General features: G+C 37.0%; 2 protein-coding genes and 1 long non-coding RNA gene across 3 annotated transcripts; 1 reads left to right on the top strand and 2 right to left on the bottom strand.

The window, feature by feature from the left end:
* Window positions 1–15,101: 15,101 nt before the first annotated feature.
* On the bottom strand, window positions 15,102–16,017 carry LOC104881308 (uncharacterized). The gene is made up of 5 exons (XM_059742015.1): window positions 15,965–16,017; window positions 15,775–15,873; window positions 15,519–15,650; window positions 15,326–15,429; window positions 15,102–15,216 (listed from the first exon to the last, which is right to left on the bottom strand). The coding sequence occupies exons 1-5, from the start codon at window positions 16,007–16,009 to the stop codon at window positions 15,102–15,104; spliced, it is 495 nt and encodes a 164-aa protein (XP_059597998.1). The 5' UTR covers window positions 16,010–16,017.
* Window positions 16,018–16,631: 614 nt separating this feature from the next.
* LOC109123635 (uncharacterized) lies at window positions 16,632–17,169 on the bottom strand. Its single transcript, XR_002031403.2, has 3 exons — window positions 17,111–17,169; window positions 16,834–17,014; window positions 16,632–16,712 (listed from the first exon to the last, which is right to left on the bottom strand). It is a non-coding gene; the product is annotated as an uncharacterized LOC109123635 (long non-coding RNA).
* A 5,593-nt stretch (window positions 17,170–22,762) lies between these two features.
* On the top strand, window positions 22,763–23,595 carry LOC104881330 (uncharacterized). Its single transcript, XM_010661224.3, has 3 exons — window positions 22,763–22,778; window positions 23,087–23,182; window positions 23,421–23,595. Exons 2-3 carry the CDS (start codon window positions 23,087–23,089, stop codon window positions 23,568–23,570), a joined length of 246 nt encoding a protein of 81 aa, XP_010659526.1. The 5' UTR covers window positions 22,763–22,778; the 3' UTR covers window positions 23,571–23,595.
* Window positions 23,596–24,133: the final 538 nt, after the last annotated feature.

Below are 24,133 nucleotides of genomic sequence, written 5' to 3'. Positions count from 1 at the left end.
TTCATAAAACTCTCTTGTTTTTAAAATATCACCAGAGGGATAATGAAAATTTTCTTGAAATGCTTTTGCAGCAATCTCTCTAGGGTTTTCAGAGAAAAATTCTCTTTCAATAACTAAAAGAGATTGATTTAAATCATTTTGCCAATATCTTGATTTTGTTGAAAGAGGTGTGGGGTTGGCAGCCACCACAATTTGTTTGCTTGAAAAAGAAGAGCTTGTTGCTAATTCCTTTTGAGAGGGATTAGCCATAGTAACCTGCTTAAAGGTCTGAGACCCTGAGGTAGCTGGATATTGTGTTGCCTTAATAGGTTTAGAATGATCAGAATGATCATAGTATAAGGTTAACATTTTGTTAGGCATATGGCTGGATTCATGCATAGGTTTAGAAGAATGAAGCTTTGCCAAAAGTTGTGCTTCTTCCTCTTCAACTTGTTGACTCCAAAGCATTTTATGGGTAGAAGGAGATTGGTTAGCTTGACTGGATTGGGATTTTTGAGAGCTAGAAGCTTGGGTATTCTTTTTAGGGGCCATGATCTCATGAACCCTGCAAAATTCACGAGATAGCTGATTAGGGTTGAAATAATCTCCTTTAATAAAGTAACTTTGAAATTTAGATTTTAAAATAATATACCAGTGAATTAAATCATACTTAAAATTTATTTTTTCAAAATCATTGAAAATAATTTTTAATAAAAATTCTTGATTCAAAATCCCAATTTGAAATTTTGAAATGCATAAAGAAATGCTTAAAATGTCATTATGCATGAATTGGTTGCCTATTATCTTACTTGGGACATCTAACCCAACAAGGTTAATTTCTTGGTTAAGAGGGGTGATGCATCCAATTGGATTAGCAAATTCAAAAAGAATTTCCTTATCAAAAAGCTTAGTTCTTATACCTTGGTTATCTACCCACAAGGGATAAATAGAGCTTAAGAAGGGTATTCCTAGAAGGGCTTTTTCCTTAAGGTTCTTAACAAGGATAAAGGTTTGCTTAATACAGATGTCATGATTACGGATATGAACATCTGTTAACTTATACTTAATGGCAAGTCTTTGGCCATTGGCTCCAAATAGAGACTCACTAGTCTCTTCGCATAAAGGAATAGGAACCAGACTTTCTTGAAGGCAATTTTCAGCTGCTCCTGAATCAATCAAAGCAATAATATCAAAGACAAATTTATCTTTGACTACTATAGTAAGGGAGATTTCCCACCTCTGGAAGATAACCCTACTCACAGTATTCAAAAAAGTATTTGTCTCATTATCATTAACATGAGAAGATTCTGGAATATCGGTATGGATTTCTTGGTTGCCAATTCTATTGATTTGATCTTGGAGGTCAGAGAGACCTAGACTTATGAATTGTCTTAACTCCTTAATCTCCTTTTTATGCTGCTTAACTTCTTCATGAAGTTCCTTAATGCTGACATCCTTGGGAGACTGCTGGTCAAACCTGTTTAAGATATCGTTAAGGTTATAAGGATTAACGGTCTTCTTGGCTTCTACCTTAACAACAGATTTCTTAAAAACTTCATAAAGATTTTGCTTAGTTTTTTCATCTTCAACTTTTCTTAAAGTATCTAGGATGAATTCCTGATCTTGGCTTATGACATTTATGGTTTTAGGACGACAATTACAATTACCCTTAATACAAACATCTTGGTCACTAGAAGATTGGCTAGAAACATCGCCGCTGCTATCTAGTTGATTAATGTCATCTTCATTATCTGAATCAGTCCTTGATTCAGAATCTGAGTTTAACATTACTTTACAAAGCATATCTTTTAGGTCATCTGAGACACTTAAGTTGTTAATCTTTTGCTTAACTCTACAATCTTTTTTATAATGGCCAACTTTGCCACATTTAAAACAGATAATTGGCTTGACGTCTAAAAGAGTTTCTACCTTTTTCTGGATATCTTTGTTGACCCTTCTTTGGACGTGTCTTGAATGCTTAGTATCATTCATCCTATAGTTGTCATGGGTACCTCTCTTACTGTGATAAAACCTATCTTTGCTAGGCTTCCTACTAGGTTTTTGCTTAGAGGGAGGCATAGTTTCTTTTTGGCTGAAACCAAACTGGCTACAGAATGATCCAAATTCATTCTTGTAGATTTTTTGTTCATTCTTCATTTGTTGCTTAAGCTTGAAGTCATTGCACAACTTAATCCCTTCACCTGTGACAATGCTTATAATCTCACCATAGGTTAGCTTATCATAAGGGATTTGACCGTTATACTGTTCCCTTATCTTGATCCTAATTCTCTCAGAGAAAAGCTTGGGTAATCCTGAGATGAATTTTTCTTTCCAAAAAGACTGGTTACAATCTGACCTTAGCATGACTTTGGTTAGGAAGACTTCCTTATACCACCTAAAATCATGAAGCTTGGGACACTTAAGGTTGGTTAAGAGATCTGCAGTTTTATCCTTAATTTTTGCAGGATCTCCAATGAAGTGCTTGGATATTGAGTAGCTGAGAGTAGCCACTGCATCCTCAATATCTTGGCCATCTTCGTCCTTAACAACTTCATTACTCTCATTGATCCTATAGGCTTTAAGGATACTATTCCTATCATCAAAAGTGAGATAATTATCCCACCAACCCTTAAGCTGGCCTGTAAACCCAGCCACAATGGTCTGAGCTACAGCATGATCTGGCAGTCTATTGTTTAATTTATAGGCTGTACTAACCATGGTCATTTCTTGAAGCTTAGTGAGTATGTTATACTCGGTCATACCGTCTATGTTCCATTCATAGATAGTACCACTGGTGTATGAGGCTTGAGTATACTGATTTCTTTCCTCAAACTGCATGTCAGGAAAAGTAGGCCTAGGATAGTAATTCCTAGTCTTAAAGGTTTCCAAGTTGTTAATAATTTGATTATGGGGTTCCTCAAACATCTTAATTAGTTCATCAGCTTCTTCTTCTGAACTAATATCACCTTTAACCATGTTGATTCTCTTATCAGGCTGAACAGTCAAAGGAGTAACAAGATTATCCTTAATCTTCTGATTAATCCTATCGACAAAAGCTTGGTTGACTTGGGGATTTTCTTGGAAATCCTTAGAGAATTCATATGGCTTATTTTCATTATTACTACTGGTAACCTTTATACGCTTAAAGGGATAATCTGGATATTCCTCTTGTTTGAAGAGTTCAAACCAGATCCAAAACTTAATATTTTTCTTTTCTTGTCTTAAGTAGGCATAGAATTCTTCTTGGTAAATGGTTCTAATGACCTTAGGGACAGTGCTAAAGAACCAATCATTTCTTTGCTTATTGACTTCAAAATAGAAGTCCTTTCTTAAGAGATCCTTGTTGATCTCAAAGTCCTCATCACTTAGGCTTATTGTGTTAATCATCTGGGAATAGGTAGGAGACATAACAGGGGACTCATCCTGTTGGGATTCCTGAGTAGACTCATTTTCCTCAGAGTAAAATGGTCTAGCCACATTGGTGTAACTTCTGACACCTGTTAGCTTAACGTTCTTAGGATTTCCTGAGCTGGATCCTTCTTCTTCCCTAGTGGTTCTAACTGGGATGGAAGAGCTTGAAGCTCTAGAGGGTTCATAAACAGAAACTCTAGGGCTGCTGGAATGTCTGAAAGATTTGGAGAAGACCAGTTCTCCTCCTCCATCTGGATATTGAACAATTTGTTCAATACTTTCAGAACGCTGTGCTATGGCTGGAACAACATTAGCAAAATGCCAATTTTCAGGGAAATCAACATCTTTCCACAAGATCTTCTTGGGGATGATGAAATCCGACTTATCTAGCATATCAGAGTGAAAATAGGTGGTCTCACCTTTAGGACTGGTGCAAAGAGCCCCGGATCCCACGCTTGTGTTCATGCTCTTATAGGCAAACCTGGTTATGATAGAAACAGGACTGTTTCCTGGTTTGATCTTAAAGCCATGAGTCTTAATATGCAGGACAACTGAATCTAAGATGTCTGCATCTCTTAATCTAACTGTGAAATTAGGATAACACTGGAAATAAACTGGGCCATCATTCAGTCCAGCTTGGACTGCGCCTATAATAGAATCTCGATATTCGAGATGCCTATTATCCCTTAAACACATGACAATGGCGGTGTTTAAACCTAATCTTGTCAAAGGCTTAGCTGCTACTTGAATCATACCAAAGTGTATGAAATTATAGCCATCTTTCTTATGCTTTTCAACGGATCTGTTATCTAGAAGTCTTATGACTTGGTCGTCTTGCTCTAAACTGACTGTCATTTCAGAGGTCTTAATGGTATAATCTGTGAAGAACTTAAAGGTTCCTTTCTTATAAATTTCTTGATTAGACACCTTGGGTAATTTCCAATCATCTAAATCATTTTGAATCTTAGGATAATTGATCTCTTCACTGTTTACAACAGTATCTTGAGAATCATTGGATCTCCTAGACATGGTTCGGAAAATTGAACTCATTTTAGGGTTTTTGATCTAGAGCCTAATAGCAGATTGACAAACCTTATGAGACGTCACCCCAACCCTCTTACAGCCTAACAAACGCCTATCTACGGCTAACAACGGCTCAACCGACAGGGCTCGCGCTCCCAGGCACACTGCTACCTATCCTAGGATAGTCCAAGAACACCCAAAACAAGACCCAACTCCCCTCCCACATGGCTGTGATTCTCAAGATACTGTTGTAAACAGTGAAGAGATCAATTATCCTAAGATTCAAAATGATTTAGATGATTGGAAATTACCCAAGGTGTCTAATCAAGAAATTTATAAGAAAGGAACCTTTAAGTTCTTCACAGATTATACCATTAAGACCTCTGAAATGACAGTCAGTTTAGAACAAGACGACCAAGTCATAAGACTTCTAGATAACAGATCCGTTGAAAAGCATAAGAAAGATGGCTATAATTTCATACACTTTGGTATGATTCAAGTAGCAGCTAAGCCTTTGACAAGATTAGGTTTAAACACCGCTATTGTCATGTGTTTAAGGGATAATAGGCATCTCGAATATAGAGATTCTATTATAGGCGCAGTCCAAGCTGGACTGAATGATGGCCCAGTTTATTTCCAGTGTTATCCTAACTTCACAGTTAGATTAAGAGATGCAGACATTTTAGATTCAGTTGTCCTGCATATTAAGACTCATGGCTTTAAGATCAAACCAGGAAACAGTCCTGTTTCTATCATAACCAGGTTTGCCTATAAGAGCATGAACACAAGCGTTGGATCTGGGGCTCTTTGCACCAGTCCTAAAGGTGAGACCACTTATTTTCACTCTGATATGCTAGATAAGTCGGATTTCATCATCCCCAAGAAGATCTTGTGGAAAGATGTTGATTTCCCTGAAAATTGGCATTTTGCTAATGCTGTTCCAGCCATAGCACTGCGTTCTGAAAGTATTGAACAAATTGTTCAATATCCAGATGGAGGAGGAGAACTGGTCTTCTCCAAATCTTTCAGACACTCCAGCAGCCCTAGAGTTTCTGTTTATGAACCCTCTAGAGCTTCAAGCTCTTCCATCCCAGTTAGAACCACTAGGGAAGAAGAAGGATCCAGCTCAGGAAATCCTAAGAACGTTAAGCTAACAGGTGTCAGAAGTTACACCAATGTGGCTAGACCATTTTACTCTGAAGAAAATGAGTCTACTCAGGAATCCCAACAGGATGAGTCCCCTGTTATGTCTCCTACCTATTCCCAGATGATTAACACAATAAGCCTAAGTGATGAGGACTTTGAGATCAACAAGGATCTCTTAAGAAAGGACTTCTATTCTGAAGTCAATAAGCAAAGAAATGATTGGTTCTTTAGCACTGTCCCTAAAGTCATTAGAACCATTTACCAAGAAGAGTTCTATGCCTACTTAAGACAAGAAAAGAAGAATATTAAGTTTTGGATTTGGTTTGAACTCTTCAAACAAGTGGAATATCCAGATTATCCATGTAAGCATATCAACAACACCTCTATAAAAACTAAGATATGGAAAACCAGTGACAACATTATTATAGAATCCATTCATCCTCCTGAAGCTAAGATAGAAAAGAATATTAATGGAACCATAGTCACAGCTTCACCTTTTAAGACTAAACCAGAGGATAAAGGAACTGCTAGTGCATCCGATATTAGAAGGATTATGGAACAAATCAATTATACTAATATGTTTCTCATAACCCTTGGAAATCAAGTCAATAGAGTTGAGGAGATTATTGAAATTCAGGATCACCTTAAGAAGCCTTTTGTTAAGAATGATAATAAGCCTTTGTTTAAGCCTTTTGAATTATCTAAGAAATTCCAGGAAAATCCTCAAATTGATCAAGCTTTCATTGATAAAATAAGCCAAAAGGTTAAAGATAATCTTGTTATCCCTGAAACACCTCAACCTTCCCATAGGAGAATCCTTTTGGTTAAAAGGAATATTAGTCCAAAAGCAAAGGATAATGGACTGATTAGGCTAACCAGAGAACCTTCTATCCAAAACCCTTTTAAGGATCATGAGGATAAACAAGAAAAAAGGATTATCCTTAATGCCCTGACTATTAAAGATCTTCAAGAAGAAATAGGGCAATATAAGAAGGATATTGAGAATCTAAGACAACCTACAAGCTCAGAAATCCCTATCCCTCAGGATTATATCAACAGGGTAGGTTTTTACCACAGTAGTACTAGAAAGGAAGACTTTGAAGAAGTTCTTGAATCTTCACAAGACAATAGCGATAAGATAAATGCATACTTAAATACTATTAGTAAAGTTATCTTCCAAAGGTGGGAAGTCTCCCTTACTATAGTAATTAAGAATAAATTTATCCTTGATATTATTGCTTTAATTGATTCAGGTGCAGCTTTGAATTGCCTACAAGAAGGTCTTGTACCTACCCAATTTTATGAGAAAACCAGGCAAGCCCTCTTTGGTGCTAATGGTAAAAAGCTTATTATCAAGTACAAGCTATCTAATGCCCATATTTGTAACCAAGGCATTTGCATTAAGCAAACCTTCATTCTTGTTAAAGATCTCAAGGAGAAAGTCCTCCTTGGTGTCCCTTTCTTAAGCTCCATCTTGCTTTAAACTGACTGTCATTTCAGAGGTCTTAATGGTATAATCTGTGAAGAACTTAAAGGTTCCTTTCTTATAAATTTCTTGATTAGACACCTTGGGTAATTTCCAATCATCTAAATCATTTTGAATCTTAGGATAATTGATCTCTTCACTGTTTACAACAGTATCTTGAGAATCACTGGATCTCCTAGACATGGTTCGGAAAATTGAACTCATTTTAGGGTTTTTGATCTAGAGCCTAATAGCAGATTGACAAACCTTATGAGACGTCACCCCAACCCTCTTACAGCCTAACAAACGCCTATTCACGGCTAACAACGGCTCAACCGGCAGGGCTCGCGCTCCCAGGCACACTGCTACCTATCCTAGGATAGTCCAAGAACACCCAAAACAAGGACCCAACTCCCCTCCCACATGGCTCTGATACCATAGACACCCAGGACAAGGTCATATGCAAATGAACAAATGAATTATGCCATGTGATTCAAAACAAAGAAGAGGGTTAGAAAATACAAAAGATATCCAACAAAGAAATTTAAAGAGAATGAACCAGAAAACTTGTTAGTTCATCATAAGCTTAAAACTGACCATGTAGGCGGTACAAAATGAAAACATAAACTTAAAAACAAAGCTTAATTAAAACCGACCACATAGGCGGTATCAGAGCCATGTGGGAGGGGAATTGGGTCCTTGTTTTGCCAAAACTTAATATTCTTCTTTTCTTGTCTTAAGTAGGCATAGAACTCTTCTTGGTAAATGGTTCTAATGACCTTAGGGACAGTGCTAAAGAACCAATCATTTCTTTGCTTATTGACTTCAGAATAGAAGTCCTTTCTTAAGAGATCCTTGTTGATCTCAAAGTCCTCATCACTTAGGCTTATTGTGTTAATCATCTGGGAATAGGTAGGAGACATAACAGGGGACTCATCCTGTTGGGATTCCTGAGTAGACTCATTTTCTTCAGAGTAAAATGGTCTAGCCACATTGGTGTAACTTCTGACACCTGTTAGCTTAACGTTCTTAGGATTTCCTGAGCTGGATCCTTCTTCTTCCCTAGTGGTTCTAACTGGGATGGAAGAGCTTGAAGCTTTAGAGGGTTCATAAACAGAAACTCTAGGGCTGCTGGAGTGTCTGAAAGATTTGGAGAAGACCAGTTCTCCTCCTCCATCTGGATATTGAACAATTTGTTCAATACTTTCAGAACGCTGTGCTATGGCTGGAACAGCATTAGCAAAATGCCAATTTTCAGGGAAATCAACATCTTTCCACAAGATCTTCTTGGGGATGATGAAATCCGACTTATCTAGCATATCAGAGTGAAAATAAGTGGTCTCACCTTTAGGACTGGTGCAAAGAGCCCCAGATCCAACGCTTGTGTTCATGCTCTTATAGGCAAACCTGGTTATGATAGAAACAGGACTGTTTCCTGGTTTGATCTTAAAGCCATGAGTCTTAATATGCAGGACAACTGAATCTAAGATGTCTGCATCTCTTAATCTAACTGTGAAGTTAGGATAACACTGGAAATAAACTGGGCCATCATTCAGTCCAGCTTGGACTGCGCCTATAATAGAATCTCTATATTCGAGATGCCTATTATCCCTTAAACACATGACAATAGCGGTGTTTAAACCTAATCTTGTCAAAGGCTTAGCTGCTACTTGAATCATACCAAAGTGTATGAAATTATAGCCATCTTTCTTATGCTTTTCAACGGATCTGTTATCTAGAAGTCTTATGACTTGGTCGTCTTGTTCTAAACTGACTGTCATTTCAGAGGTCTTAATGGTATAATCTGTGAAGAACTTAAAGGTTCCTTTCTTATAAATTTCTTGATTAGACACCTTGGGTAATTTCCAATCATCTAAATCATTTTGAATCTTAGGATAATTGATCTCTTCACTGTTTACAACAGTATCTTGAGAATCACAGCCATGTGGGAGGGGAGTTGGGTCTTGTTTTGGGTGTTCTTGGACTATCCTAGGATAGGTAGCAGTGTGCCTGGGAGCGCGAGCCCTGCCGGTTGAGCCGTTGTTAGCCGTAGATAGGCGTTTGTTAGGCTGTAAGAGGGTTGGGGTGACGTCTCATAAGGTTTGTCAATCTGCTATTAGGCTCTAGATCAAAAACCCTAAAATGAGTTCAATTTTCCGAACCATGTCTAGGAGATCCAATGATTCTCAAGATACTGTTGTAAACAGTGAAGAGATCAATTATCCTAAGATTCAAAATGATTTAGATGATTGGAAATTACCCAAGGTGTCTAATCAAGAAATTTATAAGAAAGGAACCTTTAAGTTCTTCACAGATTATACCATTAAGACCTCTGAAATGACAGTCAGTTTAGAGCAAGACGACCAAGTCATAAGACTTCTAGATAACAGATCCGTTGAAAAGCATAAGAAAGATGGCTATAATTTCATACACTTTGGTATGATTCAAGTAGCAGCTAAGCCTTTGACAAGATTAGGTTTAAACACCGCCATTGTCATGTGTTTAAGGGATAATAGGCATCTCGAATATCGAGATTCTATTATAGGCGCAGTCCAAGCTGGACTGAATGATGGCCCAGTTTATTTCCAGTGTTATCCTAACTTCACAGTTAGATTAAGAGATGCAGACATCTTAGATTCAGTTGTCCTGCATATTAAGACTCATGGCTTTAAGATCAAACCAGGAAACAGTCCTGTTTCTATCATAACCAGGTTTGCCTATAAGAGCATGAACACAAGCGTGGGATCCGGGGCTCTTTGCACCAGTCCTAAAGGTGAGACCACCTATTTTCACTCTGATATGCTAGATAAGTCGGATTTCATCATCCCCAAGAAGATCTTGTGGAAAGATGTTGATTTCCCTGAAAATTGGCATTTTGCTAATGCTGTTCCAGTCATAGCACAGCGTTCTGAAAGTATTGAACAAATTGTTCAATATCCAGATGGAGGAGGAGAACTGGTCTTCTCCAAATCTTTCAGACATTCCAGCAGCCCTAGAGTTTCTGTTTATGAACCCTCTAGAGCTTCAAGCTCTTCCATCCCAGTTAGAACCACTAGGGAAGAAGAAGGATCCAGCTCAGGAAATCCTAAGAACGTTAAGCTAACAGGTGTCAGAAGTTACACCAATGTGGCTAGACCATTTTACTTTGAGGAAAATGAGTCTACTCAGGAATCCCAACAGGATGAGTCCCCTGTTATGTCTCCTACCTATTCCCAGATGATTAACACAATAAGCCTAAGTGATGAGGACTTTGAGATCAACAAGGATCTCTTAAGAAAGGACTTCTATTTTGAAGTCAATAAGCAAAGAAATGATTGGTTCTTTAGCACTGTCCCTAAGGTCATTAGAACCATTTACCAAGAAGAATTCTATGCCTACTTAAGACAAGAAAAGAAAAATATTAAGTTTTGGATCTGGTTTGAACTCTTCAAACAAGAGGAATATCCAGATTATCCCTTTAAGCGTATAAAGGTTACCAGTAGTAATAATGAAAATAAGCCATATGAATTCTCTAAGGATTTCCAAGAAAATCCCCAAGTCAACCAAGCTTTTATCGATAGGATTAATCAGAAAATTAAGGATAATCTTGTTACTCCTTTGACTGTTCAGCCTGATAAGAGGATCAACATGGTTAAAGGTGATATTAGTTCAGAAGAAGAAGCTGATGAACTAATTAAGATGTTTGAGGAACCCCATAATCAAATTATTAACAACTTGGAAACCTTTAAGACTAGGAATTACTATCCTAGGCCTACTTTTCCTGACATGCAGTTTGAGGAAAGAAATCAGTATACTCAAGCCTCATACACCAGTGGTACTATCTATGAATGGAACATAGACGGTATGACCGAGTATAACATACTCACTAAGCTTCAAGAAATGACCATGGTTAGTACAGCCTATAAATTAAACAATAGACTGCCAGATCATGCTGTAGCTCAGACCATTGTGGCTGGGTTTACAGGCCAGCTTAAGGGTTGGTGGGATAATTATCTCACTTTTGATGATAGGAATAGTATCCTTAAAGCCTATAGGATCAATGAGAGTAATGAAGTTGTTAAGGACGAAGATGGCCAAGATATTGAGGATGCAATGGCTACTCTCATCTACTCAATATCCAAGCACTTCATTGGAGATCCTGCAAAAATTAAGGATAAAACTGCAGATCTCTTAACCAACCTTAAGTGTCCCAAGCTTCATGATTTTAGGTGGTATAAGGAAGTCTTCCTAACCAAAGTCATGCTAAGGTCAGATTGTAACCAGTCTTTTTGGAAAGAAAAATTCATCTCAGGATTACCCAAGCTTTTCTCTGAGAGAATTAGGATCAAGATAAGGGAACAGTATAACGGTCAAATCCCTTATGATAAGCTAACCTATGGCGAGATTATAAGCATTGTCACAGGTGAAGGGATTAAGTTGTGCAATGACTTCAAACTTAAGCAACAAATGAAGAATGAACAAAAAATCTACAAGAATGAATTTGGATCATTCTGTAGCCAGTTTGGTTTCAGCCAAAAAGAAACTATGCCTCCCTCTAAGCAAAAACCTAGTAGGAAGCCTAGCAAAGATAGGTTTTATCACAGTAAGAGAGGTACCCATGACAACTATAGGATGAATGATACTAAGCATTCAAGACACGTCCAAAGAAGGGTCAACAAAGATATCCAGAAAAAGGTAGAAACTCCTTTAGACGTCAAGCCAATTATCTGTTTTAAATGTGGCAAAGTTGGCCATTATAAAAAAGATTGTAGAGTTAAGCAAAAGATTAACAACTTAAGTGTCTCAGATGACCTAAAAGATATGCTTTGTAAAGTAATGTTAAACTCAGATTCTGAATCAAGGACTGATTCAGATAATGAAGATGACATTAATCAACTAGATAGCAGCGGCGATGTTTCTAGCCAATCTTCTAGTGACCAAGATGTTTGTATTAAGGGTAATTGTAATTGTCGTCCTAAAACCATAAATGTCATAAGCCAAGATCAGGAATTCATCCTAGATACTTTAAGAAAAGTTGAAGATGAAAAAACTAAGCAAAATCTTTATGAAGTTTTTAAGAAATCTGTTGTTAAGGTAGAAGCCAAGAAGACCATTAATCCTTATAACCTTAACGATATCTTAAACAGGTTTGACCAGCAGTCTCCCAAGGATGTCAGCATTAAGGAATTTCATGAAGAAGTTAAGCAGCATAAAAAGGAGATTAAGGAGTTAAGACAATTCATAAGTCTAGGTCTCTCTGACCTCCAAGATCAAATCAATAGAATTGGCAACCAAGAAATCCATACCGATATTCCAGAATCTTCTCATGTTAATGATAATGAGACAAATACTTTTTTGAATACTGTGAGTAGGGTTATCTTCCAGAGGTGGGAAATCTCACTTACTATAGTAGTCAAAGATAAATTTGTCTTTGATATTATTGCTTTGATTGATTCAGGAACAGCTGAAAATTGCCTTCAAGAAAGTCTGGTTCCTATTCCTTTATGCGAAGAGACTAGTGAGTCTCTATTTGGAGCCAATGGCCAAAGACTTGCCATTAAGTATAAGTTAACAGATGTTCATATCCGTAATCATGACATCTGTATTAAGCAAACCTTTATCCTTGTTAAGAACCTTAAGGAAAAAGCCCTTCTAGGAATACCCTTCTTAAGCTCTATTTATCCCTTGTGGGTAGATAACCAAGGTATAAGAACTAAGCTTTTTGATAAGGAAATTCTTTTTGAATTTGCTAATCCAATTGGATGCATCACCCCTCTTAACCAATAAATTAACCTTGTTGGGTTAGATGTCCCAAGTAAGATAATAGGCAACCAATTCATGCATAATGACATTTTAAGCATTTCTTTATGCATTTCAAAATTTCAAATTGGGATTTTGAATCAAGAATTTTTATTAAAAATTATTTTCAATGATTTTGAAAAAATAACTTTTAAGTATGATTTAATTCACTGGTATATTATTTTAAAATCTAAATTTCAAAGTTACTTTATTAAAGGAGATTATTTCAACCCTAATCAGCTATCTCGTGAATTTTGCAGGGTTCATGAGATCATGGCCCCTAAAAAGAATACCCAAGCTTCTAGCTCTCAAAAATCCCAATCCAGTCAAGCTAACCAATCTCCTTCTACCCATAAAATGCTTTGGAGTCAACAAGTTGAAGAGGAAGAAGCACAACTTTTGGCAAAGCTTCATTCTTCTAAACCTATGCATGAATCCAGCCATATGCCTAACAAAATGTTAACCTTATACTATGATCATTCTGATCATTCTAAACCTATTAAGGCAACACAATATCCAGCTACCTCAGGGTCTCAGACCTTTAAGCAGGTTACTATGACTAATCCCTCTCAAAAGGAATTAGCAACAAGCTATTCTTTTTCAAGCAAACAAATTGTGGTGGCTGCCAACCCCACACCTCTTTCAACAAAATCAAGATATTGGCAAAATGATTTAAATCAATCTCTTTTAGTTATTGAAAGAGAATTTTTCTCTGAAAACCCCAGAGAGATTGCTGCAAAAGCATTTCAAGAAAATTTTCATTATCCCTCTGGTGATATTTTAAAAACAAGAGAGTTTTATGAAGCAGTCCTTATAGAAACTGGTTCTGTTAAGATTAAGCATAACGCTGATAAATTCAGCAATATGGGCTTGGCATTCTCCACCTGCCATATCTATAAGATCCTTACAGTCAAGCAATGGGGTGGAAATCCTAATCTTTCTAGGGAATTTTCTGAACCATCTAAGCCAAGATTTTTTAATTATTGGGATTATTAGAGGGCATGGTTTAATGCTTTTCTAATCCAGAATAGGGACTTCCATCATTCATGGATGTTCTATTTTCCATCTAAGAATCAGCTTTCCTCTTTCCCATTTTGGTTCTACAGTTGGTGGACTTATTATGGTCCAACTATTAAGATTCTTCCTAAGCCCATTCTGGATGGCTTTGAACTATTCAGAAGTTCTTTTAATATTCCCAGAGAACTTTCAGCTTTTCCCCCTTTACTATTCTTTTTCAGCAATTTTGGCCTGGCTTGGATAGTCCAGTGGGACTATATTATTATTACAGATGAATCAGCAGCCTTTCCATCTCTGGGAAGGACTTTTAAAACTAAATGGTGGGATGCATTGAAAAAGGATGCATCTACTGAGGCAGTCAAGCAGTATTTCCTCAAGAACCCCTCACAAGTCTCAGCCAGTGATGATATGTCTCAGTTTCTCCTCAAAAAGCAGCAGTTACAAGCTATGCTCGCAGCAGCTAAGACCCCTCAAGAGTTTCAGAAAATCCTTGATGAAGGAAGCTCAAGTTTTTCCCAAGAAAATTCTTATGCAGAGTCTGACGATTCTACAAGCTACCTTCCAGACAATGGTGATGACTGTGAAGGAATCCTTCCTCCCATAAGAAGATCTAAGTAATCATCAGCCTTTTGTCCTCCATCAAAAGTATTTTACAAGCTTTGCAGTTTTCTGTTCCAAAAGCAGCAAGCATGTGTCTTCACAGTATAAAGCAGCTTGCCAGATGTCTTCTCAGCCGAAAAAGGGTGTTTCGGGGTTTTTCGGTTTAAAAGTGAATCTTACTATTCACTATTCACTATTCACTATTCAAGCACGGGTCTACTGTTCATGGATACTATTCAAGATTCTTTTTTGCCTATTTAAGGAGGCTCGGGCCTCATTTGTAAGCACGTTCAATTTTAAGCTGAAGCTCTCCCTTCTCTCTTCTTTCTCTCTCTCCCTTCTCTCTTCTTTCTCTCTCATCATGTAACCCATTCAAGCCTTCAAGCTTTCTTCAAGCTTTCCTCCCCTTATCCATTGTAAGATATTTCTCCTTATGTATAATATAAGTATGTTTTGATTACCTCCTATATGGATGGTTTTTAATTAAGTTTTATTTTTCATTTTATTTTATTTTATTTTATGTTTTGATACCGCCTATATGGTCGGTTTTAATTAAGCTTTGTTTTTAAGTTTATGTTTTCATTTTGTACCGCCTACATGGTCGGTTTTAAGCTTATGATGAACTAACAAGTTTTCTGGTTCCTTCTCTTTAAATTTCTTTGTTGGATATCTTTTGTATTTTCTAACCCTCTTCTTTGTTTTGAATCACAGAATATAATACATTTGTAATTGCACGAGAAATTCCATCGTTACTCCATAATTGCATAAACTTCATTACAAATATGCCACAATCTGTTCTGCAAATAGTAATTAAGGAAATTATAAGTCAATTGGGTATCAAATTAGTAAATTTATAACCTGATTTGCTTTCCATAGTTAAAGAGGAATACAAATCTTGCAACTTACGGATTCAATTGTTGGACAACTTCTGGAACAACAAATTCAAATTCTGTCATGTCCACTGATGGTCTTCTTTCTTGAATCCCAATGACAGTTGACAAAACGTTCACCTTAACACAATATACAATTATAAATATGGACATCTTTAAAAAATAATGACAACGATTCACATAAGTAATTGGACTATAACTATATTTACCAGTTTCTCTATGAAGGCATCCATCCGTTTTTTCCTTCCATCAATTAATGAATCCAATAACTTGATTCTTTTCGCATGAATATTCAAAATTATTAAATACCAATGATTTTTCCTGCATATTGGTATGAACAACTACAAGGAACAAAAAAAAAAAAAAAAAAACAATGATTTTATCAAATTAGTTGTGTTCATGTATTTTCTGCACAATACTTAAAAATATCCAACTACAAAGTACTTTTATTAAACTAAATAAAACCTGTTCATATGTGCACAACCGAGTATTTTTGAAATATTTCCATAAATTGTCACATATGTATTTTGGAGATAAGGAACCCCTCTTCTTTTCCACATCAGACTGTAATAAAAAAATTATAAACCATACATTAGATTAAAACAATCTACGTAAAACAAGAAAACCAATCTATAATTCTTACAACATATCTTACCACAAAGTTTGGAGATAAGAAATGCTTCCTATTTTCTTTATCCATACCATTCAAAATTCAACAATGCATGGTTACAACCTTCATGTAAATTAATGAAAATTAGATATATAATTTTAGAGTAATTTTATCCTAACTTTACATAACTAAATATGAATACCTTATTGTCAACCAATTTGTCGAGTCCCAAGCATTTCAAGTCAAACCTTGTCAAGAAGAAATTGTGCATGGAACATAATATTTGGCTACACATAAATAATTATGATGTTAGAAATTAAAACTAATTATTTCAATTACCTATCTTAATTGTATTTGTTTATACTAAATTAAGTTCAACCTTACCTTTCATCACGTGTATCGTCCAATGCATATGCCAAAACTTGCTTTGCTACAGATGAAGAAGCTGAAAATTTGATTGACGGTTGTACCACGTATGGTGATTGAAGGGCAGTAGCATGTCGACGTAGTCGATATGAACGTATTGGAGGATGTCCAGTCTCGTAAGGAATAATAGCATTCATCTGAACTTCATCCTCAACTATATGTATAGAAAATAAAGGAAAATAAAATTCATTAATGAAAATAACACGCACAGGAAATACTATCCATTATTATATACTCATTATTATTTTGATATTAAACCATAAAGAAGCAGAAAGTATACTGCTATGCTGCGCTGTTGGCTGTGAGGTTGATGGGCCTACATTATCTTCACCATCAGCAAAACGATCATTCAGTGGCGATCCATAAGCTAATTTCAGAATGCATAATAACCAAAATTAATTTTCCCAAAAAAAAAATTATACAACATTTGCAATTAAATTAAAAGTTATACAAAATTATAATGACGAGTGCTATAAAAATCGTACTACCATGTGGTGGTGATGGGAAAGAATCATTGATATCAGGTTGATTATGACTTCTACTTTGATGAGAAGATGATGGGGTTTTATTTGTATTCTGCCGTTTTGCTAGTTTATCAATTGCTCCTCTCATTGTTCGCAGCAATTGGTGAATTTGTCTCTCCGCTGCATTATATTCTGCTATAATTTCCTACAAAATGGTACAAAGTGTCAAAGATTTATATTATTATGCATAACATGTTTGGTTTTCTCTTTAAATAAAAGAATAGATGTAGAAGGTTCTCACATCAGTAGTCTCTTCTTCAACTTCATTTACTGGATTACCAGGGTCTTCATGTGCATCTTCCTCTCTTTCATCTTCTTGAACCTACAATAATAAAAAGAAGAATATATAATTTTTATAAATTTAATTTTCAAATATTGTAGACCCCCATTTTGGGAGTCATTCTGCAGTTTGCTTTTAGCCAGGTGTCGCGCTCCTAAGCACCCACGTGTCAATCCCTGATTGGCCATCATGGAATCAGAGTAGTGCTTTTGAAGGCCAATCCGGGGTCGACACGTGTCATCATGGAATCAAACAAAAATCGTTTTGGCTGTTATTTGAGGGAGAAAAACCAGCTACATGGGGAGGTCGTCTGGCTGTTGGAGGAGTTTTTTTTGGAAGGCTACAGAGTAGTGGGGTTGGAAAGTGGCAGAAAAATCAGGAGTGAGTGGGAGGGGCAGAGCTTTGTTTTGGTGATTTTCGGTAGAGAAAAAGGAAAAAGGGGGGCTCTGTTAAAAAAGAAAGAGGAGAGCTGGAAGTTGCAGGGAGAGGTGAGCTTAAAGGAGACATTTCGGGTCACAGTGAGGGAATGAGAGAGCTGTGTATTTGGAGAGTAGAAGAGGTGCTGCTGTCTCGTGAGTTTTGTTGATTTTTTTAGAAGGGAACTTGAGGTGCTTGTGGCAGAACGGAGCCTTACTGGAGAAGGACACTCTTAGGTATGAAGGCAACAAGTTTATTGTTTGGTTTAGATCCTTGTTATCCCTCTGCATTGCTTGTTGACATTTGGATATTTATTGTTTTGCTTGGGGTGGATATTGAAGGCCACTGGTTTGTTTGTTGATATATATGCCTGCACTTGTGTGGATTCGCTCATTTTTTTTAATTTGCTCTGTTCCTGTTATGGTTCTGAAATGTTCAAGAATCATACATGCATTTGATGTGTCTTACTCACCTGCTCGGAGGATTCACTGATGACCCGTGAAGTGAATTTTCTGAGGTTTTCTTTGTTCACTCATTTCCATTTATGCTCTGTTTTACCACCTTCCCCTGTTCCTGGTATCTATCCGCGCCATGTATCAATTTTTCCCATCTATGCTCGAAGAGGTGAGTTTAATTTGTTGAGGATCACGTTTGCCCTGACCACTTTAATCGAGATGCTTCCGGAAAAGGTTCAGATTGAAGAAGAAGGTTAGTTCCGGTGGTTTCACAGGAATGCTATTCCATGATAATGGTGATTCTAAACTGAAGTAAGGAAAGTTTGGTCAATGCAAAGGTGAACGCTAAAGGGGAGGTCTCTGGATCATTATGTTGCAAACAAAGACTTTGATAAAGCAGTAAGCGGAATCAGAGAAATGTCACAAGTAAATAAAACTGAGGAAGCAGAGAAAATACTGGTCATTCTTTAGAAAGCAGATCTGTACAATGGTAGCTTTTGAGTGCATCAGTTACTAAGGAGAGCAGCATGATGTTCATTCAAAATTTCGTTGAAAGTGAGAAGTGTTGGTATTCGGCTGGCTTTTTACCTCATTAAGTCAATATGAAAACCTTCAATGCATTTTCTGGGTGCTTTGTCCAGTGTTTTGGAGGGTCATTATTGGATGCTTTCCCCCTGAGGATTGGATGTCTATTATACGGGGTAACGGGACTTCATGGGGTTGGATTAACAGCAGATCAATCCCGGCAAGGAGCCACCTCAAGCATGGAGTGTGTTGCCCCGCGCTAATGACAGTAACATGGGCGCCCCATTTTTTTTAGAAAATTCATCACCGTGTCAACTTGCATACTCCCATTAAAATCTTTCAAACCCATTCCATGCTAGTCACTTTCTCTCACTATCTCTTCCTAAACCCATTTTTTTTCCTAAGCCTTCACATTCATCCCGCCACCTTTTCTCTCTCATCATCCATCTTACCCATTGTTTTCTTCACCACCCCACCTTCATTATCTCACACCCATACATACCATTAAATCATCCAATACCCATCCTTTCCACCGTGGCCGCATGTGTTCTCTCTGTTAAAAAATATTTCCACTTCCGGTTTTGAGAAAGCCTCCACAATCATTTCTCGCAAACATGGAAGATTATATAAGAGAAGCATCAAGGATGGGTTCTGTTCCGAATGAGCCATTGCTGCAGTTGACACACAAATCCGAAGATGCTCCTCCTTCTGAAGACTCAAGATTACTCAGTGATGAGGAACCCATCAAGGGATGGCCTTGTCTACACAGCCTGGAAACCATGGGTTGCAGTTGGAATGAGAAATGTTGACTATAAGTGGGCTCGGCATTTTGAAGTTGATCTTTCAGCTTTCAGAAATATCCTGGACATTGGCAAAGAGAGGATGATTGCCAGATGTGAACCCCTAGTCAACACGGGGCAGATTAGCAGAGTTAGTGTCCCAATGAATCCTGCCTTTGTTGTGGTTGCTGAGCTTGATGTTCTTATTGGTGGCCTCATCAATGGCTATGGAATTGAAGGAAGCTCTCACAGTTATGGCCTATTCTCTGACACTGTTGTGGTTTATGAAATCATTTTGGCTGATGGGCAGCTAGTTAAAGCACAGCAATATACAGAAGAAGATGGAGAGAAGGAATTTAGCTGCCCTCGAACGACGCCGGTGGCTTGCCGCCGGCGGCGAAACGCCTTCTACCTCACCACCATATCCCCACCTTTGGATACCCACTTCTTGGAATATACACAGCTCCGCTTCCCCCTCTTCAACATTGTGCTTCGAAGCTTATTACCCATTCTGATGATACTGAAACTGTTGTTAAGGCACGGCTCTGTGTATACAATGCAACGAGTTTGTCTGTGGATGGCTTCTACCGCAGTCGGGGAAAGTTTGCTAGAGTTTGATCTTCCTGGAGGAATCCCAGAATCCTGTTCAAAGCTGCCTCAAGCTTTGAATCTAGATTATCATGAGAACAAACAGTCTGCTGCAGCACTTCAAGTTAGACTTGTGAAACTGCAGGAAGAAAATTTGTCGGCTATGAATACAGATCCATGGTACTTGGCTTACCACTATTCACAACCTCCACTTGTTGAAAGATTGGCTGCACTTGGTGAACCCGACAAGAAAGAAGATTAAAGGGATAAGGCCTCAATGCAGACAGTGAAAGCTAATTTCATATTTCAATCTGGGGCGTTGCAAGACTTAGTTCACATGTATTCATGGGGTGAGAAGTGGAGAGAGAATGGATTCTACAAAAGCTACAGGAGACCGCACTTTCCGCATGGCCACCTAGGACATACAGCCTTTGACCATGTGCCACCACCTTTTACTCCCTCATTCTCTGTTTTAATAATTGTTCCTAATCCCATTTTGCAAGCATTTTCTAAAAAAATCTGATTTTCAAATAATCTCCATTTTCTCATCTTTCATCCTTAGAATTTTCAGGAACACCTAAGAGTCTCAATTTCAATAAAATTTGACCGCCATTTTCTTTTCGGCGAGCCACTTTTGCATTTTCTTTGTTTTTAAAAATGTTTTAAAAATAAGCAGGAATTAAATTCCGTAATTCCAAGTGATGGAATTTATGGAATTGATTCATGTAAAATAAAAGGGCTTTGGTGGGGGCCCCACATCAAAATTTTGAAAATGAATTTGAGTGAATTGAAGTGTGACATTTGATGGTTTATTACTTGGTTTAGTGACACATGTGCTATATTTTAATATTCATTGCGTACTAACTCTATTTCATTGATAGCGCATGGGTGACTGGAGGTCCAGGTATGCACTCATTCTCGTTCTGATCATTCTATTTGCATATTCTGATCACCCTATTGTGCATGATCGATTTAAGTGTTCATTGATTTTCTTATTGACTGCCACATTAGCTTCATCTCATTAGTAGAGACCCGACTTTAGGGACCTAGAGGGGTGCTACGGTCTCTACCGTACCTTCCCGATAGGTAACCTGACCCCCGAACCTGATCCGGTTTTTCGTAGATCGCCTTTTCCAAAATAAGGAGTCACACTTAGGGTTTTTCTTTCTTATTTTGTTTACCCTTTAAAAATAAAACAAAAATAAGTGGCGACTCCAAGTCATTTTTCAAATAATCAATAAAAATCATTTTTCAAATAAAAATCGAGCTCGCCATCGAGTGGGGAACGCATGAGCACGAAATGCGGGGTCCACAGAAAATAAACGAAAATGTTGAAAGAAAATTGTCTCTTACATCAGCTAGTCCATAATCACCATAATCATGCAATTCGGCATGCACCCTTTTCTTCATCAAGTCATCAGTCCACGCTGCACATATTGGGATGGTACGTGGCACCAACATGGTTGGAATGTAAAATTTATTTACATAAAAAAGCTGAAACACAAATATTCCACACATCAATACGTTATTTAGAAAAGACTTGTTAAAACATAGAAAATGATATGAAAACCTTCAGCATTTAATAAAAAAAGGTATCTACCTGTAAAAAAATAAGGCAACCTGTAAACCATGAGCCTTTACCCAATCGAAAATGTCTAATTCCAGCAACCAGTGTGTCAAGTACAAATTGACCCCAATTAACATTGATGTCAAAGTCTCCAGCCATCAAAGTACACCACAACTCATGACTACCATCCAACTTTGATGTTGGAGCAAGTAATGTAGCACATGAGAAGAAGATAAACAATTTTTTGAACTCGGCCATGTCTTCCATTAAAATCAGCCTCTCTCTAAGATCTGATAGGTTTTCCATCCTATTATTCCTATTGGTGGGTGAAAGTAGGAGCCTCCTACCAATATATGGAATACCCAGAATTTCACCTACATCAGAACAAGTTATTGGAAATTGCCTTTCTTGTCCTATGTCTAACCTACAGTGGGCTATATTGAAATGAGTTATTATCCATCTACATAAGCTATGCCTTATCTCTGTGGAAGAGAGTTGAAGTAATCCACCAAAGCCAATATGTTGAATTATACTCTTCTTTTCATCACTTAGCTCATCAAGTAGATGTCTAAGTTTTTTGCTGGAGCATCGACTATTTATTTTGATCTCTTGTAAAAGTAAATAAATGATAATATAAAATTAAAATTAAAACGGTCAAATTAAACAACAATGTCAAACATTAATATAGTCAAAATAAAATAATACTAATTAAAATAATGTTCAAACCTGGTTGTATTGTATTGTTTTTTTTCCTTTTATCCATGTATTATACTCCATACTGCACTATGGAATTTATATCAAATAATCAATTGTCATAATTAAATGTATAATGAATCAAGTAATGTTGTAATATATTGTACTTCTAGTGCACTTGTATTGTAAATGTAGGGCATTTGTATTGTACCATTATTTATTTTGGTTTAACTACTATTAGTGATCCCAAATACAGTTACATACATGCTACTAAAAACACACAGAGCCATTGAAATTGTCAACATCATTTTCAACAAGAGAATCAACATCAGCTCAATTCCACCAATCTATTCAACAAAAGCATATTCCTTGGACCAACTGAAATTGTCAACATCAAATTCCCAATGTTTGATACCTATCACATCTTCAGTTCAAACTGAGCTTTTGAAACCAAGAAACACATGCCCAAACAGCCCATGAAAAAAATCAAAGTAACCACAGTGAAACCAAAAATTAGTCCTACTCTATTCAGATTGGGTAGATGGTTACAATGCCATTTTCAAGAAAAGCACCAACACTACCTCAAAACTTTAGAGAAACTTCAGGTAACCTTTCTGTTTCAGCCTCCTTTTTCTGGTTTTGTTACTGTCTCAATATGGACCCTAGAATTTGTTTAAGTTGTTTTCGGTTATTGTATGTAATATATGATAGATTAATTTAATTAATAACATGTTACAATAACTATAGACATCAGTTATATCATAACAAAAATGTGTAGTGTAACATATGGACCACTTGATTCAATAATTTTCTATGGTCATTCTTGAATCATTATGAATTATACCTCAATTTTACTTGTTGCAACCTTCAAAATGATTATCTTCTGTTCCATTTCTGTCTATTTAAAATGCAGATGCGGAGAAGCATGGCTAAACTTGAGCTCTATCGAAAGTTTACTAATTCACTTGCAGTTTCTGTGGTGCTCTCTATTGCATGGATAGGTTATGAGGTAGTTTTTCCCCCTTGTTCTGTTCAAAAATAACTTCTGGGGAATCATTAATTCCATGACCCTTGACAACACTGGCAATGGTGTCTAAGTTGATTATTATAGGAGGTTAATTTTAGGAGAATAATACTAAATAAAATGAAAATTTTCTTAGCTTATGAAAAAAAAAAACAGTGGTGTAGGTAAGTATTATTCCAATTGATACTTCTAATTCAAGCTCCTCCAACTTCTGTTGGTTCAGCTATACTTCAATGCAAGTGACCCATCAAGTGAGCCTTGGGAAATTGCCTGGATTATTCCAGCTTTCTGGAATCTGCTTTCATTTGCGCTCTTGATTGTCATATGTATTCTTTGGGCTCCTACTCGCAACCCAACTAGGTACACTCAGTGACCTTGCCCTTTAATTGTTTTTTGATTTCTACTACTTCCTCCCCTTGCTTCTTGGGTGGTGATTTTGCCCCACTATAGATTTAAAAGTTTAGGTAGGGCCTGCTGTTTGCAATAAGATAATTTATCTTACACATTTTGTGAACCTAAAACTTAAACAACATTTGTTGGCACTTCGTAACTGGTTAGTTTTGAGAACCCATCCCATATCCCATGGCTTTGCTCATATCGTTTAATCTACAAATATAGGTGGGACATGCATTCACCTATCATAAAAATGGAATAGCTTTTCTCTTTTCCATCACCATTTCTCAAAAGAGTCCTCTACAATAGCTTGTAATCTCAAATGAAGGGACCCATGGGCCATGGTTCTGTTTAGCTATATATCAGTCTAAGAAATAGCCAAGTTGGTACCCTGGTATCAACTTTTGTGAGATTACATATACCACCCCCTAAACTGTGACCGGTGTCTACCTCATTTCAGTGAACTTTGGAATGTATCAAAAATCCCCTAAAGTTTCAATGGGTTAAATCTATGTAACACTACAGACAAAAGTCTGAGTTTAC

Source organism: Vitis vinifera, chromosome 13 (assembly GCF_030704535.1).
Source record: "Vitis vinifera cultivar Pinot Noir 40024 chromosome 13, ASM3070453v1".
Taxonomy (NCBI): domain Eukaryota; kingdom Viridiplantae; phylum Streptophyta; class Magnoliopsida; order Vitales; family Vitaceae; genus Vitis; species Vitis vinifera.
Note: the sequence above shows the minus strand (reverse complement) of the source record. Positions and strands in the feature narration are given on the sequence as shown.

Bases quoted from the DNA above. Each gene is read 5' to 3' on its own strand.
- LOC104881308 (XM_059742015.1), bottom strand. From the start codon at position 16,009: ATGGATAAAGAAAATAGGAAGCATTTCTTATCTCCAAACTTTGTG. The intron at 15,651-15,774 runs GTTTTATTTAGT...TGTTCCTTGTAG, and splicing joins GGTTGTGCACATATGAACAG to TTGTTCATACCAATATGCAG. The intron at 15,430-15,518 runs GTAAATATAGTT...TATTGTGTTAAG, and splicing joins ATGCCTTCATAGAGAAACTG to GTGAACGTTTTGTCAACTGT.
- LOC104881330 (XM_010661224.3), top strand. From the start codon at position 23,087: ATGCGGAGAAGCATGGCTAAACTTGAGCTCTATCGAAAGTTTACTAAT. The intron at 23,183-23,420 runs GTAGTTTTTCCC...CTGTTGGTTCAG, and splicing joins TTGCATGGATAGGTTATGAG to CTATACTTCAATGCAAGTGA.